This window comes from Corapipo altera, unplaced genomic scaffold, assembly GCF_003945725.1.
Source record: "Corapipo altera isolate COAL_440 unplaced genomic scaffold, ASM394572v1 107b, whole genome shotgun sequence".
Lineage (NCBI taxonomy): Eukaryota > Metazoa > Chordata > Aves > Passeriformes > Pipridae > Corapipo > Corapipo altera.
The window spans coordinates 1,467,096-1,485,301 of NW_020884951.1; the positions used below are offsets into that span (position 1 = coordinate 1,467,096).

General features: G+C 49.4%; 1 protein-coding gene across 1 annotated transcript; it reads left to right on the plus strand.

The window, feature by feature from the left end:
- Nucleotides 1–575: 575 nt before the first annotated feature.
- On the plus strand, nt 576–3,659 carry CYSLTR1 (cysteinyl leukotriene receptor 1). The gene has a single exon (XM_027663292.1). It carries the CDS (start codon nt 617–619, stop codon nt 1,649–1,651), a length of 1,035 nt encoding a protein of 344 aa, XP_027519093.1. The 5' UTR covers nt 576–616; the 3' UTR covers nt 1,652–3,659.
- Nucleotides 3,660–18,206: the final 14,547 nt, after the last annotated feature.

The following is an 18,206-nucleotide window of genomic DNA, read 5'->3' on the forward strand; positions in this document are numbered from 1 at the left end:
AGAGATGGCAGGGTTTTCCTGCTATTTAGCAATGGAATTTTATTTTCCTTTGCTGCTTTCTGTATAAGAAAGATATTAAGCCATTAGAGAGCATCCAAAGTAGGACATGAGGATGGTGAAGGGCCTTTAGGGGAAGCCGTGTGAGGACACTGAGGGCACTTGGTGTGTTCAGCTGGAGAAGAGGAGACTGAGGGGAGACCTCAGTGCAGTTCCAACTGCCTGAGGAGGGGCAGAGGAGGGGCAGGGACTGAGCTCTGCTCTGGGGGGACCAGGGACAGCACCCAGGGAATGGCTGGAGCTGTGTCAGGGCAGGCTCAGGTTGGATCTCAGCCAAAGGTTCTTCCCCCAGAGGCTGGTTGGGCACTGCCCAGGCTCCCCAGGGCAGTGGGCACAGCCCCAAGGCTGCCAGAGCTCCAGGAGGGTTTGGATGATCCTCTGGAGCACAGGGGGTGACTCTTGGGGATGGGCCTGTGCAGGGCCAGGGGTTGGACTGGATGATCCTTGTGGGTCCCTTCCAACTCGGCATGTTCTGGGATTCTGTGATCTCACTTGAGCTTCCATCCTCAGGCCTGGCACTGATCACCAGGTGCCGTCGGTGCCCCAGCCTGGCAGTACCATGGCGCTGTTCGATAACCTGTCGTGCCACCACTCCATCGACGACTTCCGGAACCGCGTCTACTCCTCGCTCTACTCCATGATCAGCATCATGGGCTTCGTGGGCAACGGCGTCGTGCTGTACGTGCTGATCCGGACGTACCGGCAGAAAACGGCCTTCCAGGTGTACCTGCTGAACCTCGCCCTGTCCGACTTCCTGTGCGTGTCCACGCTGCCCCTGCGCGTCGTCTACTACGTGCACCGGGGGAACTGGTTCTTCGGGGACCTCCTGTGCAGGGTCGCGTCCTACGCGCTCTACGTCAACCTCTACTGCAGCATCTTCTTCATGACGGCCATGAGCTTCTTCCGCTGCATCGCCATCGTCTTCCCCGTCCGGAACATCAACCTGGTGACGGAGAGGAAGGCCAAGTTTGTCTGCGTCGGCATCTGGATCTTCGTCACGCTGACGAGCGCGCCCTTCCTGCGCAACGGGACGTACCAGCACGGCAACAAGACCAAGTGCTTCGAGCCCCCGGAGAACTCCCACAAGACGAACCTGGTGGTGATCCTGGATTTCATCGCCCTGTTCGTGGGTTTCATTTTGCCCTTCGTCGTCATAACCATCTGCTACGCCATGATCATCAGGACCTTGCTGAGGAATTCCATGAGGAAGAACCAGGCGAACCGCCGGAGGGCGGTTTGGATGATCGTCATCGTGACGGCCACGTTCCTGGTGAGCTTCACCCCGTACCACGTGCTGCGCACGGTGCACCTGCACGTGCTGCGCCTCAGGAGGGCCAGCTGTGAGGATGCCATTTACCTGCAGAAAGCCGTGGTGGTGACGCTCCCTTTGGCCGCTGCCAACTGCTGCTTCGACCCGCTGCTCTACTTCTTCTCGGGGGGCAACTTCAGGAAGAGACTGACCACGCTGAGGAAGGGCTCCTCCTCCAGCTTATCGCAGGCCTTCAAGAAAAAGTTCTCTGTGAAAGAGAAGGACGAGGAACCCTTTGGAGAAAGCCAAAGGGAGAATGGAAGGGAAGCTGTGGCCTCTTCATAAGGAGGTTAGACCTTCCCCTGAGAGATCTCAGGGCGTTGGAGATCTCAGAACACTTCCAGGAGACCTGATGGGGGCTTGCAAGGCTTTGGTGTAATTAAATGTCATAATGACCGTGGACAGTTCATGGCTTGGTGGGTAGAGCCCCTTCCCCAGGAGCACTGCTGGGACATCCACAGCCATATAGGACAGAGAAACCACCACCAGAACAGTGTTGATCTGATGACAAACTCTTCAAAGCCTGTGTTTGGGCACTTGCTCCATTTCACAGTTCTCCCCAGAGCGTTAATTCTCTGAGCCAGTGGGAAATGTAAACACAGTTTGCTGTTCATGGCACTCGGGGAGCTCCTGACAAACAACCAGGACAGAGTTTTCACTGAATCTTCAAACAGCTGCTAAATTATTTATACAGCAGAGCCCGGGATAATTCCAGCCCTGCTCCAGCTGCCTCTGCCTGGGATCTCAGTTCTCATGATCGTGATGTGTGTGTGAGACTCGCAGGGTTGGTACCTGGGTCTGCAGATCAGGATGGGCCCCTCTCCCACCCCCAGCAGCAGCTTTGGTGGGCAGCAGATTTGCCAGGATTTTCTGAATTCCTAAAAAAATCTTGTTTTCAAATTGCAGTGTCTTACTGTGGGGGATGAACTTGGAATAAGGATAACAAGGAAACTTATTTCAGTGCACTGGTCCTGTTGGACTGCAGGGTCTGGGTTATCACTCCAGTTCCTCAGGAGGTTTTAGGTAAAAGTGGAGCTCTGGCTGCTCAGAGTCCAGTGCAGGATCAGGTTCACCCTTCTCAGCATTAACCAAGGTTTAAAAAAAAATAACATTTTTTTAAAAAAGCTCTATATAATATTTGATCCTGTTCCAGAGTGTTCACCTTGCAGAAAAGGCAACTCAAGGCTCTTGGGAAGAGCTCTAGGAAAAGCTGGAGATCCACAATCTGAGCCTGGATGAGACTTGATGCTGAAAAAACACTGGGCTGTGTTCCTTCTGTAAAGGAGAACTTCAAACCCATGGCCAGAAGGAAACATTCCTGTACTTTTCCAGTGGATCCCACAGGAAGGTAACACTCCAGAGCCTGGCTGGGGATGTGCAACCCATCAAGACAGAAATAGAAAGTCTTGTAGGATTAAGGCTCTTAGTTGAAAAAGTGGTTGATAAACGACCAGTGAGTATGTTTGGATTTGGTATTTCTGAAGTTACTCGATGTTATCTTGAATAAAGAAAACAGTTTCAGTAGTGAAGAATAACAGTGAGCGAAAGGAGTTTGGCTTGGGGACAGGGATCTGCTGGAGAAATTGTCTGTACAGATAATTAGAGTGAAAATTCAGTCTGTACACCACAGTCTGCATAGCCCTGGGTCAGCCAAAGGCACCTAAAAAAGCAAATTCACCTGCAGAACAAATGATGGATGGGAATTTTCAAAATCTGAAACTTCTGAAGCAATTTCAAGGATCGGTTTAGGGGCAGAGGGCTGAAAGCTGCTCCTGTAGAAGAGAATTAGAATCCCCCCTAAACCTGTGGCAGGACAGAGTCCCTCATTCAAAGCCAGAACTGCTGATTGTTTGAGGAAAAAATGTGTAAGATTTGGCTAAAACTTGTTTTCAAGGGTCAGTATTGAGTATTAATGTTGTGTCTCCAGCCTTTAAAGGCATCGTGCAACTGTAAATAAAAATCCACCTGGGAAACTGTTTTGGGATATGTAGAAATAATATGCCCATTCCCAAATTTTAAAATACTGTACAGTAAAGCTAAACATGTGTGTATATATGTATGTTGCAAAGCATTGTACCAGAGGTATTTTTTAACCTTTTGCCTTTTTTTATTTTATTTTATATTTTTTATTTTATGGTTATGGCAGGAGAAATGGTAGCTTTTTGTGTGCAAGAGGAAAGATTTAAAAAAAGACATTACTGAAATGAAAATGTTGCAAGTTAATTTTAACAATTACTGTTTCCTGTTTTAAAGTCTCTATTGCAGATTCTTCTTCCCTACAATAAATTTTTGTCTGCACACAGCACTAAACTGTAATATTTACTTAATAATAATAATTTTTAGTGGTGTAATAAAAACACTTAGAGCAGCACAGAAGTTGCTGAGATGTTGGGGGAACTCCCTGGCCCAGCATCTTGGAGGTAATTTGGTCCAGCCAAACCGGCCTTTGCCATAGCCCAGCTTCCCTGGGCTCAGGCCACCACCTGGAGCTGCTGGTTGGGGACCTGCTGGAGCCAAACCACTTCTGGTGGCTCTTGGCTCTTGCAGAGGTGGAGCAGCCCAACAAAGAGCAGCTGGGACCTCAATAAATTTGGATTTTGTAGACAAAAATGCCTGGAAGGTGCTTGGAGGGAAGTGATGCTCTTGGTGAGGATTATTTATTTGTGTTCCTCCATGGAGAAATCTGCTGAGAATGAGGTTTCCTACTTGGCTTTCCCCCAAACAGGTGCTGGATGTGCAGTGGGATGTTTGTTGCAAAACTCCAGCCCACGGAGGTGAGGAGGGAACTTTGCCCTGGGCTCCCAGAACTCAGCTCCAGGTGAGAGCCGGGCAGTTGTCCCTGCTTGGGATACAAAAGCTGCCACCCTGGCAGCAAATCCCAAGCAATGTTTGCTCAGGAATAGGGACCTGGAGAGAAATTAATGCAGAGAAACGGGAATTGTTCCTGTTAGAACAGAATTAGGAACTGTGGCATTTATAAGGGCTGTAAAACATGACAGGGGCTGGGCAGAGGGGACCAAGTGTCACCCTGGTGGGGTGACAAGAACGCCTGGAAAAGGAAAAGCAGTGGGGCGGTTTTTTGCTGGAAACTGGACTTTTTTCAGCTGCGTGTGCTGCAGTTCGTGGTCCGATAGTGTCCCCTAGTGCCGAGCTCTTCCTCGAGCTGCTCGCTGCTGCTGCTGAGGAGGTTTCCTCTTTTTTTGTTTTCTGGTCCAGCTCCAGCTCCTCCCCTGTCACGTTGTCCCATTTCCTCTGCTCTTGGTCACTGCTCGGTCCTCTTCTCCCACTCCTGCCCACATTTTATTTCACAATCTTTGCGTTTCCCTCTCTGCCTTCCTCTTGTTTTTTAGTCTTCCAGGAGGGATGCTCCAGCTGGGAAGGACCCAGCCAAGGACCCCCTATAGCCACAGGGACCCCAGCAGTGAACAATGCCCCCCCTCCTGCCCTGGGCTCCAGCTGTACCCTCGACTTTCCCTAGAAAATGCTGTTTCTCCATTGAATGACTGTCCCAGCACAGACCTTTCATGGAAGCTGGTGGTGAGTCCAGCCTTTGGGCACCACCTCATTGTGACAAATGTCCCACCAGTTTGGCCTTGGTGTGCCTGGAAAGGTTATTTCTGATAAAAACAGGATAGCTCTGGGAGAAAAGCTCTGGAACAAACTGGAGTCCAGCTGTTTATAGCAGTGGGATGGTCCTGCCTGTCTCCCACTAAAAGAAAAGGAGCATCTGCTGCTGCCCCACGGGCACGGCTGTGAAGTTCAGAAACTGCCCAGAGGACGTTCCCACCCTCACTCTGTAAACTGTTCTCACATAAAACTCTTGCAGGATGTGAGAAGCCAACAGCTCTTCAGTTTAACGAGCAATAAACTCCAAGCACTGGCAATAAAGAGAGATTTCCTGCTCTGAGCCAGGTGCCTTCTGCCCCCACCACTCCTGGGCAGGTATTTTGGGGCTGGAGGGGCTCAGGGCATTCCCACTGCCTGAATCCCCCCCACCAGCTGCAACAGGGGTCTGTGCCCTCAGAAGCTCCAGGTCCTTTTGAAGGAACTAATTCTCCAGCTGAATCCTAATTTAGCATTTTTTCCCCCATTTCTACTGTGCTCTGACACTGGGAGAGGGAATTCTTCCATGTGGCAGGAGGGAGAACACCAGGCTCTTTATCCTTCCCCTACGGCAGCAGAGGGTATGACCTGATTACTGGGGGAAAATGAAGCAGCAGAAACGAAGGAAAGTCCATCAGATTTTAAAATACCATCAGTGTAAGCAATAAGATGTGTTAGAAACATTCCTGAAAGCAAACCTGAGGGTTTTTACCACTCGGGATGACAAATCCCTCTAAGGATTGGCAACACTGGGAACTCAACCCTCCTTCTCCCAAACTTTTAATTCCAGCCCTGCAAGTGGCCACATGTACAAACAACTATCTGGAGTATTTGCAGACTTCACTTGAGGGTGAAATGTGCCCATTTCATTCTGTCAATGCGGTTCCTTACGCCTCAGAGAAGCCAGGCTGCGCTGGGAACAGAGCAAGGACCCTCTGCAAGGTCAGTAAATACATTCCAGATGGGTCTTCAGCAGGTTGGGAGGGGATAAAGGGAAGGAGGTAGCAAAAGCACACTATTTTGATCATTAATAAAAACCCCGGGTCCAGGAACGCTCCTGTATGTCTCTGCTGGGGAAGGCAAAGACTAAACAGAGGTTGTTTTTGCTTTGGCCTGCTAAAATCCCTTTATTTGTGAGGAGCATGTCTCCGTGATGCTCTGCTTGAGCTGAACTTCAACAAGACTGAGGTCACTTGGCTTGTTCAGCTGCAGAAGAGGAGGCTGAGGGGAGACTTGTCACTGTCTGCAGCTGCCTCCCAAGGGGCAGCTCCAACCTCTGCTCTGTGTGAGCAGGGACAGCACCCAGGGAATGGCCTGAACTTGTGTCAGGGCAGGGTCAGGTTGGCTCTCAGGAAAAGGTTCTTCCCCTAGAGGGTGGATGGCACTGACCAGGCTCCCCAGGGCAGTGGGTACAACCCCAAGGCTACCAGAGCTCCAGGAGCATTTGAACAACGCTCTCAGGGGCAAGGTGGGATTGTTGGGGTGTCCTGGGCAGGGCTGGGAGTTGGAATGATGATCCTTGTGGGTGCCTTCCAGATCAGGGTATTTTATGATCCCCACAGCCCCCATGAGGACAAGAGGCACAGCACTGCCCTGTGTCCCCACTGTGGGAATCACCCTCAGCCAGGGCAAGAGGCTCCTGCAGGAATTTTATCCCTCAGCCCATGCTGGGATGCTGCAAAGGGCTCATGAAGGAGCTGCTGGGTTTGGGAACAGTTATTGCAAAAGGCAGAGTGTGGCCTGACTGTTAGAACTGCATCTCCCCCAGGATCAGACAAGGCTTTATTTCCTTTGTGAGTAACCTCCAAGCCAGGACAGTCCCTCTCTTTGCCCTTCTCTCCCCGTGTTACTCACAGGAAGCTCAGTGGAGTGATGAGCACACGCTGCTTACGTGAGTGAGGGTTGAGAAATGCTGCAGTGCCCTTTCGCCACGATTTTTCGAGGAAAATGGAATGAAAAGTTCCCCCTAATTGGCCTTGAGCTGCTGCCTCCTGTCAGCAGCATCTCCTCCCACACGCCTCGTGTCCTTGGTCACCCCAACTCACCATGCCAGAGGGTCACAGGACTTCAGAGCTGGGGTGAGTTCCTCCTCAAGTTTTCCTGGTGTTCAGGTGGGAAGGGCACAGCAGCAGCTTCCCTGCAAACCTGGAGCAGCCTCCTCACCTGTGTAGAAGAGCTTGTGGTCCTCAGTTTGGGGCAGTTCCCTACATGAGCAGAGGAGATGGAGCAAGGCTGGAGACACCCCAGCAGCCCCAGTGATGAGGTGGCCCACAGGACCTGTCCCACAGAAGATCCACAAGCCAGGTACAAGGTCTGTGTGGTCCCAGGCTGTGCAGGACTCAAGGAGGGCAGAGGTTTTATGCTGAACTCAGGTGGATTTTCCTCTTTTGGATGCAGCACGATGACTCTGGTCAGGGTTAATCATATCCTGTGGTAGGAAAAACAGACCTTGAGGATGTGAATTAATAAAACAGAGGTGCTGGGAAACGGATGTCAAAGCCCTGAGGGACAGCCCAGCACCTCCTCAGGTCCTGGGTACCTTGGGATGTCCCAGGAACCCGTTCAGGTCTGAATTGTGCCACTAATACCAGCTGATGGTGGAGTTTGCTTTCACTGTAATTAAAACTGCAACTAATCATTATAATCTGGGCTTGTTCTGAGGGTCAGCAAATGTCCCTGGTGCCTCTGCACGGGCTCTGCATTGATGGCTCCTCCATGGCAGAGGACACTGGAGGTGCTGGGCAGCAGAATCCACAGCCACAGAAAGTGGCACCAGTGATTCAGCCCAAATTAAATGTGCAATTAGGGCAACTCTCTCCCATGGTGAGGAGTTCTGGTGATGAAATAACCCCAGCTCCTCTCAGACATCCAATATTACACTGAGTTTACATAACTGTGAAGACATGGATCTCATCCACAGCTTCCAGCAAGGTGCCTGAGCTCGTGGCCTCCTCCACCAGCACTGACCTCACAGTAGAGCTGTATATTTTGACTTTTCCCTGTTTATTTCTACTGGATGTTCCTCTAAAACAACAGTGCTCCAACGAGGAGAGCTGTGAGAAGAGACAGAGTTTACACCTCACACTCATGGAGGGCACATTTCATGGGTAAAGTGACTCTTAGAAAGAAGTTGTTGGAGTCAATTGATAGTTGCAAAGGGGGAAAAAGGAGAAATACAGTGTATTAGCCATCAAAACTAAAAGAACAACACAGCTAGAAAAACATTCCTCTCCCACAAACCAAGGATAGCAATAATGACAAGTTAAAGTTGAGAATCAATCAAGAAATCTTTCCCAATTACCACCTCTTTATCCAAAATACAAGGATTGTGTCAATACAAACTGTGCTCTCCTGGGGTTGGAGGGAGAGGGAGGAGATTTGGGGCTATTTTAAAAAATAGTAAATTGGGGTAGTTAGCTGTTTCTTTTGATTTTATGTTAAACTTCTGGGGCTTTTCTTTCAGTTCAGTGCAGCAGCACCACAGAAGAGCGTTGCCTTTGCCATCCCGGCTCACACAAACAGTTTGGGCTCCTTTTGGATGGAGGGATCGACATTTAAAGACTCCTATTGATTGGTTTTGCTTGATTTTATAAATATAAACCTGCTCATCCAAGGGCAGCGACGAAAAGGCTGAGCAACAGCCCCTGGTGTTGGTGAGGCATTTTCTGTCCCCTGCTCCAAAGATGAAGAGCTCAGGGCTCCCCTAGGGAGGCACCGGCAGCGTTTTATCCACCAGAAGGAGGATTTTAAAGCCACGTAACCTTTGATAAGAGCAGGGATTCCCAAAGCTCCCTGAGTGGCACTGTGACAGAGGCCAGCCCTGCACTGCTGCAGGACACGCTGCTGGCATGGCCTGGGGGGGAAAAGCTGAAGTAACAGCAAAGAGGGGAAGTGAGAAGCACATTGCTTCACTTTTTGATGAAACAAGAGTCCCGCAGTTCTCTCAGATGTGTGTGTTTGTTTTCAGAGAAACGGCCAGGACAGGCACACGTGTTGCTGGGGGAAGGACTTGGTGGCTCTCCTGGGGTGACTGGCCACAGTAGCCCATTCACAGGTACAAATGTTTCATTTTTGGAGTCTTTCCCTTGCATCCAGTAAAAATGTTTAGGATGAATAAGAACAAAGAGGGTAATTTCAAACTTTTTATTGCGTGAGGTGGTTCAAGCTTTTTCTTTCCTGAAGTGGGACCTCCACAGCCATGTGGTGGGTTCAGCTGAGTCACCCTTGGAGTAGCAGAGGAACTTTGGGCTCAGGGGTCCCAAATCCATTCCTGGCACACAGGAGCTCACCATGCCCCTCTCACAGCTCTAACACAAAACTGTCCTCGTTGCTGTCGTGTTTCCCTCACCCCGTTGCTGCAGGAACAGAGCAACTCCTGTAGGACTGGGGCTCCTGATGTCCCTGCTGAGGAGGGAGTGACATTCCCAGTGTGTCTACAAAGCAGTGAGGCACCAAGTCACTCTCCAGCACCTTTTCCAGCTGGGATGTTCACCCTGAGCCCCCACCAGCTCAGGATGACCACCAGTGGTGTGGCCAGAAGCCCTGCCCAGCTCCAGGCCACGCTCAGGGAAATGTGGGCACAGCCCCAAGGCTGCCAGAGCTCCAGGAGCGTTTGGATGATCCTCTCAGGGGCAGGGTGGGATTGTTGGGGTGTCTGTGCAGGGTCAGGGGCTGGACTGATGACCCTTGTTGGTCCCTTCCAACTCAGCATATTCTGGGATTCTGTGAAGGGCTGCAGGAAACTCCCCAATTCCATCAGCCTCCAGGAAGGCACAACAGCGGGGAAGGAAGTGAGGATTATTTTTCATAATGGGAACGTGGGAAGAGGCCAACTTGGGTTTTTTTCTGCTTTCTCAGGCACTAAAGTGTCCTCAATCATTTTAATCACAGGTTCTCTCACAGAAATCTGCTCTGCCAGTCAGACAGTGGCAAAAGGCTCCTTATGCCACAACCTCATGTGGAATATCCCTGCTTAGACCTTCCCTCTGAGGATGGAAAACCAGATCCATGACAATCTCCAAATGCAGAGCATTAGGCCTGAGCAAACAAGTAGATTGCAGTAATGGATACAACATGGAGGGTTCCTCAAGGAGCCAATATTTGTATTTTTCGCAGCTACATTTTTGCTTTTTCTGGGTGGTTGTTTTTCTTTCCTCTCTAGCCTGGCATGCTCCCGACTGCCTCATGCCATGTGGCTGCTTCTTATTTGCACCAAAGACCTGATTCATGGCTGCTCTGCACTTTGATACGTTACGTGTGTTCCTGCAAAGCAGATATAAAAATGCTCATTGGAGCGTGGAAAGTTCCCCCTGCAGGGCTGAGGACACTGATCCCATGGGAAGGGGATGGTGCTCCAGCTCCAACATGTTGGTGGCTGGAAGAGGAGCCCCCAAGGCTGGGGGGCCTGGGCCTCCATCAAGTGAAAAATAAAAAATAAAAGACAAAAAAAGGGAATGGAAACAATAATGAGGAATGGGGTTATTGTAGGAGAGAGCAAGGAAAAGGGGTTGTTTGGGGACAGTGAGGAAAATGCCAGATAGGAAAGAAACAGTGCTCTGAAGAGAGACAATGGAGAACTGGAGTGGAACAATTGAAATCCCATGTGGACAGGGAGCAGGGGGATCACGGATCAGGCTTTTCCCCAAGGTGCTGCAGCCTCCAGCACACGAGCTCGGGGGGTGGACATCAAGCACTCTGTGCACAGGGCTAAGGGGAACCTTCAGTGCTGATGTGATGCCAGAAGGGAAATGGGTTTTCACTCCCTCAAAGTGAACAGGGGGGAGTTAGAAAATGGGCAGCAACCAGAAAAACAAGTGAACCTGATCACCTGTGGAAAGGTGGGAAAGCTGCTCCAAGCGCCCGGCAGGAAGGAAACAGCCCAAACAAAGGGATGAGCATCACATTACACCTGACACAGAAATATTCTGGGTTGCATCAGCCCTTCAGTGCTGAGGGTTCACCTGCAGCTGCCCCGGAGGAGCCTCTAGAACAAGTCAAATAGAGATCAGTGTTTAACTAAAGCCTCGTTCTTTTGTCTGATGGAATAAAATCAATTCCAAATGTGGAGATTTCAATACTGGCTGTAATTTTGTTACAATTCAGATTTATTCTGCTCGCTTTCTTTCCTTTTTGTCCTTCCCCTCCCCTCTGTTTTCCAGAAGTTGGCTCTGATGCCTGTTCTTGCTCTCCAAAGACCCTTCTCGGCTGAGTTTGATGCAGCAGGAAATGAGCCCTGCCCTGCCCAGGGTGTGAACCCAGTCCTTCCAAATCCCCAGTCTGGGATAAAAACACAGGACTCAGGTGCTTCAGCATCTTGGAAATGTTCTCTTTGTGCAGAGCAGCAGTAAAGCACGTCAGAGATGGTTTGTTAAACACTCTGATTTACAAGAGCTAACAGTGAACTCACTTTGGCTTTTCCTTTCAGCACTGGAGCGAGGACGAGCATCCTCCAGCTCTAACATGTTTGAGTTATGGTTGTTTTGAGCATTTCTGAGGATCCAGCTGCTCAGTGACCCAGTACTGTGACCACATTCCAGGTAAGCAGATCTGGGTGAGCCCCACTGGCCCTGTGACCAGGGCAGCTGAAGAACTGTCCCTGTATCCACCTGGGAGTGATGGCTCTGCTCCTGAGCCTGAGCCTTCCCACTGCTGCCGTGTCCCTCTCCCATGTGCTCTGGGAATGTTGCAACACCAGGGAGTGAGGTTGGGATAGGTTCCATCCCATGAGGAGACCGTGTTTTCCTTCAGCTGTATGTCCTGCTCTGGAGCAGAAGGTCTGCTTGGTGCCACGTTCCGTGTGCTTTCTGTGGCACGTGCTTGGACCTGCCTGTTCCCAGCACTTTCTTGTGGCACAATGTTCTTCAACCTGTTTGGATTTGTTTGTTGGGGTTTTTTTTGCTTGTTTGCTTCTTGGCTTGGAAAAAGAGTTGTAAATTTGTGGGTAAACACAGCTAGTGTTTGAAATTGGACTGAAACAAGATGTTTGATCCCTATCTGGGCCCTGGCTGAATAAGTCGAGGAGAAATGGAGCAGAAAGACCTTGCAGAAGGTGGGAAAGGTGTGTGGGAGAGACCAGGCAGGTGTCCCACAGGCTTCTGGTCCTGTGGTGATGCCGTGGAGAGGAGCAGCTCCAGGCTGGGGCTGAGAGAAGTGAGGCACAGTTTTCCTGCTCCAGATTTTCAGGTGAGGAAAGTGTTGGTGCTCAGTCAGTGCTCGAGGCCATGGCAGATGGTTAGAGGGTAAAGGGGAGGGTAAATGCTCCCAACTCTGGTTCAGATTAGATATTATGAAGATTTTTTTTTTTCCCCTTCAAAGAGTGGTCAGGCATTGGAATAAGTTGCCCAAGGAGGCGGTGGAATCACCATCTCTGGAAATGTTCAAGAGGATGTGGCACTTGGGGATGTGGTTTGGGGGTGATTATGGTGGTGCTGGGTTGATGATTGGACTTGATAACCGTGAAGATTCTTTGACTCTTGCAAACTAACAGACACCTTTAGCCCCCAGGGAGCCTCCAGGCCCTGAACATGCCCTTCCAGCCACTTTCCCCCCTCATTTCAGAAGCAGCTGGAGTGCAGTTACTTTGCCACAACTGGTTGGCAGCCCGTGTCAAGCTCCAAGAGGATCTGTGCTGCCTTGCCATGCTGCCTGGAATCCTCTGGCACATTTACAGGTATCCAGTGGCAAGGTGGGAGCTCCAGCCCTCCCTCCTGCACGTGAAGGTGACGAGGGTGAGCTCAGCTTTTCCTCCTTGAGCTCACAGAGAGCTCAGCAACGGGGCAGGGTTTAATCCCCTTTTCCTACCAGACCCTGTTGTGTTCCCAGCCTTGAAGGATGGGGTACAGGGACATGCAGGTGCAGCTGGAGGTCAGGACACGCTGTGTTTGCCCACAGGCTGTGCCACATAATGAGTGAGGGAACCATAAACCAGATGTTCTCTGTCAAGTGCAAATTCCCCAGCGCTGAACTTCATCCCTTGCACTTCCAAGAGCCATAAACACCCGGCGTGTTTGTTGTGGGCTGAGGAGGGCGTTTGGTTTGGCCTTGATGGTGACTTTGTGCCAGCAGCTCTGTGGATCCAGGGGTGATACCCAGTGAGCACACGTGGGACTTCGTGGAAGAAGGTCTGTGCAAGGGGTTCCTGGGCTGGAGGGAGGGCTCAGGGGGGTTCTGGGGCCTGTTTGGAGAGAGAAGCATAGACAGCAAAATGTGGTGTCCATCTGCACCTTCCCTGTCAATCCACCCTGGTCTGTCCATACTGATGCCAAGAATCTGTATTTTCTTCTTAATACATCCCTTTTTTTTTTTTCCCATGTGAGACACCAGCAGACTGCACCAGGACTGAAAGCCACTGAGAGGGCAGAGAGTTCTGCAAATATTACTGACCCCAAAGGAAAAACCTCCAGATTTGGGTTAATTTCTTCATTTAAAATGACACTGCTTTTAGTGACACAGAGGACAAAACTGTTCAGGGTGTGGGGCACTGTGCTGGTCCAACCCAGTACCTCTGAAGGTACCAGCTGGTTGTTTAGATGGTGTTTAATAACCTTCAGCCATTTCTGCTGGTGTTGACTTGCTTCTGGGGCTCAATGGCAAATAAACAGCAGGTTGGATGGGGCTTGGAGCAACCTGGTCTGGTGGAAGGTGTCCCTGCCCATGGCAGGGGGGGAACTAAATGGTCTTTAATGTTCCTTTCCTGCCAAGCCATCTTGGGACTCTGTGGAACAGGGATGAGAGCACCTGCAGAGGGAAACCCCTGCTCCCAACACCCTCTGGGCTTTTCCCACTGTTCTGTGTTCCAAATATCCAGCCCAGAGTGCTGCTTTGCTGCCTATGGAGCAGATCCTCAGCTGGAGAAAACCCTCCCAGTTCCCCTGGGGTGGATGGAGCGATGCCAGCACACACTGATGGAAAATCTGCTCCAGCACTCACTGTTTACTTCTGAGGATCTGAGCACAAACCCTTCCAACACGGTGCTGTTTGAGGGAGGTTTGTTTGCCAGCTTGTCTTGCCTCACTCCCTCCTGGACTGGACACACCAGGATTTTGTGTATAATCCCAGAAAACCAAGGGAGCGTGTTCCAAGCCCGTGCTAGCAGCTCCTGACAGAGTCAGGAGAGGGGAGGCTTTGCTGGACATGGGTTAAAATCATCAGGATCATTATTATTGCTGGGAAAGGATGGAAAAACAAATGTTTTTGTTATGGGCTGGAACTAGAAATCCAGGAGAGCTGCTAATCCCCCTGATAAGTGGGGTGTGGGTTTGGAGGGGGTGTTGTGCGTCCAGGTATTTACTGTGTCCAGCTCTAAGCAGCAGGATTTTGTTATTCAACCTCCCCTCCCATGTTCGGACTGGGATATGTTGTAATTGTAATATTCCTCTTATCTCTCTTTTCTCCCCTGTCTGTCAGAGTCTTTTCCGTTTTTTTAATATGTTTCTTTTCCATCCCTGCTTTATTTTTATTAGCTCACCTACAGCCGTTGAATCAGCAAAGCAGAAAATAGATATTACAATTCCAAATTTTCTAGTGGAATAATGAGCATGTTTTTGGCACTGCTTCTTGCCATTGTTTTGTTAAGACAGACTCTCCTTAACTCTCCTTTTCCATTTCAGAGCCTGCCCTTCCTTTATAAGCCCAGATTTCTTCCCATTTGTCCTGTCTTCCCTCCCTCCTGACTCATTTCCACTTCCCATTTGGGCTGTTTCTTTTCTCTTTCCTTTTCCTTTCGCCAAATGTTCTCTGATCTTATTTTCTGCTATTTTTAATTCCTCCTTCCCAGGCCTGGATACTCCCTGACCCGCTGCCATCGGGGTGTGTGTCTCTACCTTCTTCCTCTCCAGGCTGGAAGGACAGCCTGGGCAACCATTTCCTCAAAATCCAGCTTTTCCAAACCCAGCTCCCGCCGAGCGCCGCTGGCTCTGCGTGAGGAACCCGCCGTCCTTCGCGGCCCCTGCGGCTCTCCAGGAATTTCAAAATATGATTCAAGCTCCCCCTCAGCCTCGTTCCATGTAATTTCTGAGCCACCTAATGAGAGCCTTCCTCCCAGACGTTTGCTGTGCTCCTCGCACCAAATATTCCCTCCGTGCGGCTTTTCCGTCTGGAACATCCCACCCCTGCTCCTTCAGTCTCACCCACTGCCCGGATAATTTCCAGTCTCAGTTGTAAAAAAAAAACCTTCCCTCCCTGTCACCCCGTGTCAGTGTGGATGTGGGGTGTAGGCAGCAAACATTCAGTCATTTCTTTTCCATGCTGTGGGAATAGTGGAAGCAATTTGAGTTTTAAAGGAGCCCTGGAGCTTGTGGAATGTGGGCAGGTTTTAGATCTTTTATCCTGAGTCTCACCAGCAATCAGCTACAACCCCATAAGCTTTTCCATCAGTGTTTGCTGGAATGGCCAGTGGAGTACCTTGCTTTGGTATAAAATATATTCAAAGTGGAAAATTAAGGGGAAAAAATTGATTTAATGAGAGGCTGGCTGGGGAAAGGAAAAGGATTTCTCCAAGGGCTGAAGCGCTGTGTTATTGCCTACAAAGGAATTCTTGTTCTAATCACACCTGGGGGGTCCAGTGGCCTTCAGAGCAAAGAATGTTCAGCATTCCCCCCCAAAAAACCTTCTTTATCCTGGCTATCAGACACCACCACTAGTCATAACTTGTAAGGTTTAGCTGGCAGTGGATAAATACTGAGCCTGGGAAGTCAAAATAGTCCTTGAATCGCTGCCTTCAACATTCACTTAATGCAGCGTATTTTGAATTTCCAAATCCCATCTGATGGGGCTCTTTCAGAAGATCTCCCAAAAGTTAAGTCCAAATATTTCACTCCAGGAATGAAATCCCCAGGGCACTGCATGTGCCTCACTGCAGATTAGCTAGAGCCTGGGGAGTTATAAGATTCCTGAGATGGAGCGCTGAAGATTCCAGGAATTCTCTCAAAGGTGAAATTATTAACCAACCTTTTGTTCCTAAAGCAGCTCTGCACTCACAGAGTCTCGTGCTGGTCTGGTCTTCTACCTTTCCTGAGGTGTTCCTAGATTTTAATCTGAGCTGGAATTAAAGAATTCCATTTGGAATCATCAATGACAATAAGAGTTTAATATCAGGGACAAAAGCACAATGTGATTCAAAACAGGAGGAGCAGCTTATTTTTCCTCTGAGTCCTTTTCTGAAGGTTTCAATCTATTTTATATGCAAATTTATAGGTTCTTAACTGACAGTAATAAAACATGTGATGTGCTGATCCACACAACTTCACAGGGAAAAGGGGGAGCTGCTGCTTTTCTGTACCAGAATCAGGCCAGGAGTCACAGTCTGTGGTAAAAATTATGGAAGGGGTAGAAAGAAGAGGAATTTTCAATGCAGAGATTGCACCAATTATCTCGTTAAGAGGAAAAGTTTTTTCCTGCCTTTTCCACCTGGAATTTGCCATGGACTCAGCTACAAAATGTTGCTTTTCAGATGCAACCTGAGAATGATTTTATCTGTTCTTTCGCTGTTTGCTCTCAATTGGCAGAGAATATATTCATCATTTTATGGGCAAATATGAGTAAAATTAATGGTAAAGTTACCCTGAGAGGTTATTTTTGCGTTTGTTTAACAATATATCCTATTAGTTGTCTAAAAATTCAACTGTCCCCACCACCTCTGGCCTTCCTTAGCACTGCCTCCTTGTTTCAGAAGATGCATGGGAATTTATTTTAGTCCAGGTCGTTTGTTATGGCAAATCAACCACTTCCCCAGTCTCCAGAGGGAAATTCTCTGACATTAAGGCACAGTTGTTTCTATTCATTACATAATTTCCTATATTCATTAAAATATATATCCAAGACCAATCCAGGGGCAATTACAAGCCCATTCATTCAAGAAGGTAGTTTCTTTATGTGTCTATTATATAGACATATATATATACATTTATTATATTGCATATGAATGTCAAGTTTGACCTTTTTCTTCTCAGCTGCTGTGATCCACAGTTTATGTGGAGCTTGCATATGAGCACAGCTGTCACATTTATTTTACATCCACATAGAAGCTGAATTCCACACAAAATACCCCTGAAATCACTGCTTAAAGCAAGTTTGAGGCATGTTTTTTAATTTTTATTATTATTTTTATTTTATTATTAATATTTTTATATTATTGTTTTTGTAAAGCACATGAATGGAAATGTATTGGTGTAAACTGCCTGGTGAAAATAAGGTGGAAAGTGTAACATTTATTGGTACATTAATTGCCAGAGAAAATGGATGTGCCAGAGGGGCTTTTCAGCCCATGTGTTGTTTTTTTAGCCCCTGCCCTTGATCCTCTTTGGAGCAGGGCTTGGTGTCCCCAAAGGCTTGGGATGCTCTGATGATGGGTGAGAAGGGATGTGGAGAACAGAGCTGCTGTCAGGATACACAGAATCACAGGATATTTTAGGTTGGAAAAGCCCTCTGAGCCCCTCGAGTCCAACCATCCCCCAGCACTGCCAAGGCCACCACTGACCCATGTCCCCAAGTGCCACATCCACAGGGCTGTTAAATCCCTCCAGGCATGGGGACTCCACCACTGCCCTGGGCAGCTGTGCCAGGGCTGGACAGCCCTTTCCATGAAGAAATTTTCCCTCATATCCAACCAAACCTGCCCTGGTACAACCTGAGGACACGCAGAGACAAAACCTCTCCTTCCTCTTCGCTTTGCCCACTGGGTTGGTATCATCCCCCTCGCTTTTAGGGTCATCAACATTAATGTTTTGTGTATCATGACACAGTTTTTCGGATTCAGGTGAATTGTGTGACCCCTAAATTGGGATGACAGGCAGTGCCTTGGGGGGACAGTGCCCAGGGGTGATGGGCAGTGCCCAGGGGGGACAGACGGTGCCCAGGGTGATAAACAGTGTCCAGGGGTAATGACAGTGTCCAGGGGGGAGAGATGGTGCCCAGGGGTGACAAACAGTGTCCAGGGGTAATGACAGTGCCCAGGAGGGAGAGATGGTGCCCGGGGGTGACAAACAGTGTCCAGGGGTAATGACAGTGTCCAGGGGGAAGAGATGGTGCCCGGGGGTGACAAACAGTGCCCAGGAGAGACGAGCAGTGCCAGGGTGACAAAGAGTGTCCAGGGGTGATGGACGGTGCCCAGGGGGCACAGGCAGTGCCTGGGGGGCACAGGCGGTGCCCAGGGGGGACAGGCAGTGCCTTGGGGGCACAGACGGTGCCCAGGGGGGACAGGCAGTGCTCAGGGGGGACAGGCAGTGCCTGGGGGGGACAG

Bases quoted from the DNA above. Each gene is read 5' to 3' on its own strand.
- CYSLTR1 (XM_027663292.1), top strand. From the start codon at position 617: ATGGCGCTGTTCGATAACCTGTCGTGCCACCACTCCATCGACGACTTC.